The sequence below is a fragment of the Aptenodytes forsteri genome, unplaced genomic scaffold (assembly GCF_000699145.1).
Source record: "Aptenodytes forsteri isolate BGI_AS27 unplaced genomic scaffold, ASM69914v1 Scaffold736, whole genome shotgun sequence".
Lineage (NCBI taxonomy): Eukaryota > Metazoa > Chordata > Aves > Sphenisciformes > Spheniscidae > Aptenodytes > Aptenodytes forsteri.
In genome coordinates, this window is record NW_008794754.1 from 332,073 (window position 1) to 337,333 (window position 5,261).

The window sequence follows — 5,261 nt, forward strand, 5'->3', positions numbered from 1 at the left end:
TGTGCCTTAGCATAGCTTCCAGGAGGATCTGTTCCATGATCTTCCCAGGCACAGAGGTGAGACTGACTGGCCTGTAGTTCCCTGGGTCTTCCTTTTTTCCCTTTTGAAAAATGGGGGTTATGTTTCCCTTTTCCAGTCAGTGGGAACTTCACTGGACTACCATGACTTCTCCAATACGATGGATAGTGGCTTAGCAACTTCATCCGCCAGTTCCTTCAGGACCCACGGATGGATCTCAGTGGGTCCCATGGACTTGTGCACCTTCAGGTGCCTTAGATGGTCTGTTGCTGTTAACATGTTTGATGTCAGTATCTGCTGCACCCCAACAGTCCATTGGATCCCGTTGTCCATTGTTTGTCCAGCCCAACTTTTTGTCATTCCTACAGAAGGCTCTCTGACCCCATGTGGCTGAGAAGGAATGAAGCAAAGCCCCAGAGCTCAGATCTTCTTAAAAGACACTGACACTTGAAGCCAGCAGAGACCATATTTATACAGATCTAATTATGCATGCATATACACAGGGTTAAAAGGCTGGGGGTTTTTATTTTCTTCCATTTTTGTTACACTGGGAGTAGAGGGAAGTTAAAAGCCTGCAAGCATTTACTTGGCCAATGTTGTTTAATTCCACTTTTCTAAACCCTTTTATTTTGTTGGCTAAAAACTGCTATTATATACGTTAGCGAGGTAGATGAAACTTGCTAAAATTTCAATTTCTTTTATGGCAACAATAAAGTAAGGTCATGTTTCCCTAAAGCCAACCAACAAGTGCCAACTCCCAAAGTCTCCGGGGCAGGGGGCGGGGGGAAGGCAAGAGACCATAAATTCTTGGTGGTTTTATTATTATCATTAACTCTGCCTAAAGTAATGCCTATTGTTTTGAGTGGACCTTTGCAAGCAGATGTTCCTCATATGACAACTGAAATAGAATTTTGATTATAAATGGTTCTGTTCAAACTGGTCAGACTAGGTGTGCTATGAAGTATTTTTGTACATGCACGGAGGGACAGCAAAAGACATTGCTGTCTTTAACTGAGAGGACTTCCTCACACTATGTATGGTTAGAACATAGGAAGAAAGTTTTGAAAAAAATGTAGCTTTTCAGCTCTAAAAAGCTATTTGTAAGACCCCACCAGGCTACACTGAACTCTAGCATGCAAGGCGCCATCACCTAGTTCTCCTAACTGTCCTCTGAGATCCTAGCAGAATGAGACTCTTGTAGCTCCTCAACTGGGCAAAGAAGCTTGAAATTAGACTGAGAAAACTGATGCCAGATCAATGCACAGAAGCAGGCAGGGGATGCCTTAGGCTGCTTAGGTTCCTACCACATGGGTTAGGTGAAGCTGCCTCCCCAGCAGGTTATCTGAGGAGCAGCAGCAATCCAAGAATCACCTGGCCTTCCTATGGCCTTATGGGTGCTCCCTGCCTGATGTTATGCACAAACAGCCCTGCTAAAGCCAGGCCAATGCTGTCACAAGTCTACACAATTTTGCTAAATTCTTCTTTCACCATGGGGTCACATGCTGAGGAGAATGTGCTACTATGGTGGACAGGGTGGGAAGGTGGGGGGGGGCTCCTCTTTTTCTACTTGCTCAGCAGATGGCGTTTTCTGGCAATGCCACTGGTGAAATGAAGCTGTTCAAGGAGTTGTATCATGCTGTGAGGAACAGGCTGTACCATTAAAGGTAAGAGTCTATTAACAGAAGCATGGTGTGTTGACTTTCTTCCTCTTGTTTTTTCTACATAAAAGCTGTAACTTTCATATATATGTACAGAAAAAAAAAAGATATTTCAGCTTTTCTATAATGCTCACCACTATACTATAATTTTCTGCAGTACCATTCAAATCTATACTTCAAGAGAAGTCTGTGCAGGAAGTTTGTTATTCAACATAAAGGACAACTCCTCCTCATGGTTCTCCTGGAATTTTAATATACGAAATTGGAAAGAAGTGTTTTCTGAGTGTTACAGCTTGTGTGTAATACATGTAAAGAAATGAATGTTTTAGCCCAACTGCCAGAGGAAGAGCCCTCAGCCACTAAAAGCAACTGTCAAACCTTCTCTTTCTCTAAGGAACTGCCGCATTTCACTGCTGGAGTGCAAGCAACAGCAGGTGAGGGTGCCACAGCATCAGGAGGGATTCCCTGAGTACCTGGGTTGTAAAGTGCAATGATTTTCTGCTGTTCAGCCACCAGCCTTCGCAGCTGCTCCATCTGCTGCTTCATCACCTGGTCCTGCTGCCCCGGAGTCTGAAAATATCATGAAGATACAGTATCAAACTACATTTCTGGATGGTTTTAAATCAGACAGAATCACCATATCTGGACTTTGGGGGTAGGTATTTCTTAAAGTGTGTATCACTTTTGATAAAGAATGTTGACATTTGTATTTAAAACTCTTTTGCCATTTTACAACTCAAAGGGTACACTAATACTGTGCAGGCAGTATGTGCCTTGCCAGGTTTTGCTACTCAGCCTCACATCAGCCGGCATTTTCTTCTGATCTATGTGCTGGGATTTCCCTCCCACAGAAGCTAAAGCACAAAAGGGAGAGAAGTGTCCATCCATGTTTCGCACCAAGAAGGTGTTAGAACAGCATCAGAGCAGATGATACCCTCAGGTCAGGCTTCACTGTAAAACTTCAAAATGTGCCAGGGTCCAGCTTTTCATTGTTTGTTGAACTATCTGATAAATGGAAATCACCAGTATCGTCAATGGAAAGCAGCTTTCAAAAGTCAATATCCACAGAGCACAGATGCGATTAGGAGGAAATATGAGCATGGTCTGAAATTAGGGACAAAAGGATAGAAGAATAAGTCCAGTCTTTGGCTCCACAGAAATCTTCACTAACATGGAGAAAGGACTGACTCTGCCTCTGACTAAATTGCTGCGACTAGTTCCTCAGTCCTTCTGCAGGCCAGGCACTCCCCCTTGCCTCCCTGCAGGCACACACCTATGCAACTTGCCTTGGCCTTCTGAGTTTCCCAGTTTATGTTTATTTGACTCCTTCTCCCACTTATCTGTTTCTCCCGTCCTGTCCACTGGGAAGAACAACCAGAGATCAGTAGTGCAAGAGACAGGTCTTTTTTTTCTCTTTTTCTTTTTTATTTATTGTGAAGTGCCAGATCTGTTCCAGAACTAAAACTTACAGTGTAAAGACAACCTCATGTTGTTGCTGTGCCTGGAGCTTCCCAGAAGTCTGCCTGGAAGCATCATTTTCACTCTACTGCCCCTCTGTCTGGTATCACTTGAGAAGCACCATGTAACAAAGCAAACCCCAAGTTCTCTTTTTCTTTACCAGAATCTTTGAGAACATTTCAAGTAATTCACACAGTCAAATGCCAGAAGCCACCAACGAACAAAGAATGCCCAAGACTCAGTATCAGATTTTATGACCAGCTGTTGACAGTTTAGGATATCACAGGATACATTCTGGTCATTAAACTTAATGATCTGGTTTATGTCATCCAAGAAAAGAAGTAGCAGACTCCTGTGACTCACAAGAAGTTGTCTTCAACTGCAGCCTTACCTACATGAATACTTTCCCAAAAACCAAGGAATAACAAGTTTCCTGTCCCTATATGTAAAGTACTAAAATCTTCATTAGACTGAGAGCTGAAGGTGGTGAGGACTCCTGACTGGCTCTTAAGTATCCCCTTGAGAAGGGCAGTGGGGAACTGGATCCCAGGGCAGGCTCAACACCACACTTAGCAGTCCTCAGCCACAGGAAATTTAGATGATCAAGGAGGCACTGCACTGGCACAGCCCAGCTGCAAATCTCCTGACACGTGACTGAAGAACAACACTTTTCCCAGCACTTGTCTGTTGTGCAGAGGTGGTGCCAACAGTGTCAAGAAAAGAAGCCCTGAGGTGAGGTGGGCTCAGGGCAAGAGGCAGACGATGCAACCTTGTTAGCCCAGGTACTTCTGATTTTGACATAATCAAAAAATGTTAAAATGATGATAGACTTCCAGTGGGGAAAGTGTTGAGAACTGCCAGCATAGACACATCCTAAATAATAAATTCAACTGTATTGGAAACATAAGAGTTTCTTTAAAATATGCAACTAAGGCACTGTATTGTTTACTATGCTATGAGAAGCACATAGAGCACTCAGTGGAAGAGATACTGTGGAGTTACTCCTGTCCATCACTTCTTTGTCAAAACTAGGAAGAAGAGGCAAAAGTCAGAAATGGAAAAAAGATAAAAAAGGAGATGGAGCATGAGAAAAGGACTGATAGAAAGACATACGGAAATAAGAACATGAACATGCCCCACAACCATTACACACATGAGTACATGGAGTCAGAACATGCAATCTTTTTTTGCCAGAGGGAGGGAGATAGCGATAACTATTGAACAAGAGGAACATGAGAAAAATTGATTAATTGTCTCTTGGGAAAAGCACTTTATTGCCTGGATGCATTAGAGCAACAGCATCAGACACAGGGTTATGATGCTTTTCCCAGTGCTTGCCAATAAAGCTTCCTACTTGTAGACAGACACAAAAGTTACTGGCCCTTTCTTCCTGAAGAGGCTGTGCAACTATCAGAAATATACAATATGCAGTTACAAAGTCAGTGATTATTTAAAGAAAACTAACCTGTTCCATGTTTTTGTAGGTGGGAGCACAATGTTTCATCCCAGGCCCTGAGGCGGGGAGCAGAGGAGGAGTGAACATTTCCAAGGTGTCACTTGCATCATGAATTCCAGACGGGGTTACACTGGAAGCCAACTTTTGAGGAAAAAAATCAGAGCTGGCCAAATAATATAATTGCCTTGCATGCTGAAAAGCTTGGTTGTGGCCCAAGTTATCTGTTGAGACACTACTGTCGCCCATCATACCGCTGGCTTCTGAACTGTATAAAAGTGGACACTGCTTGCTGGAGGACTCACTCGTATTGTCAACCCAACCCAGGGATAAAGAAGGCATGACCTTCTCAATTGTTATATTGGAAGATGGTACCATGCTTGCCAGATCACTGGCAGCCTGCTGTGACATATGGTCTTCCTCCTTAAAAGCATCTGCTTCCATGCCCTGCTTTCTGAAATCCATGTTAGGGATGTGCAGTAAAAACCACCAGGAACAAATGTGTCATACTGACATAGTAAATCCTGCGGTTTGTCTTCTTTCTTTTTTTTTTTTTTCATCCAAGAGAATTTTCTTTTAGCCCAGGCTGAATGTAGAGTATCTTCTGACTTCAGAAACTGTAAAACATATATATATATTTATATATTTTAATATATATAAAAGTATATATAAAT

At 42.7% G+C, this 5,261-nt stretch overlaps 1 protein-coding gene across 1 annotated transcript in view; it reads right to left on the reverse strand.

Moving 5' to 3' along the window:
- LOC103894797 (centromere protein J) overlaps positions 1-5,052 on the reverse strand; it is a 40,644-nt gene extending 35,592 nt beyond the window's left edge. Inside the window, exons 1-4 of the mRNA XM_009274253.1 lie at positions 4,893-5,052; positions 2,963-3,037; positions 2,478-2,530; positions 2,150-2,246 (exon numbers count right to left, since the gene is read on the reverse strand). Coding sequence (XP_009272528.1) covers positions 2,150-2,246; positions 2,478-2,530; positions 2,963-3,037; positions 4,893-5,052 — 385 coding nt within the window. The remainder of the gene's footprint in view (positions 1-2,149; positions 2,247-2,477; positions 2,531-2,962; positions 3,038-4,892) is intronic.
- Positions 5,053-5,261: the final 209 nt, after the last annotated feature.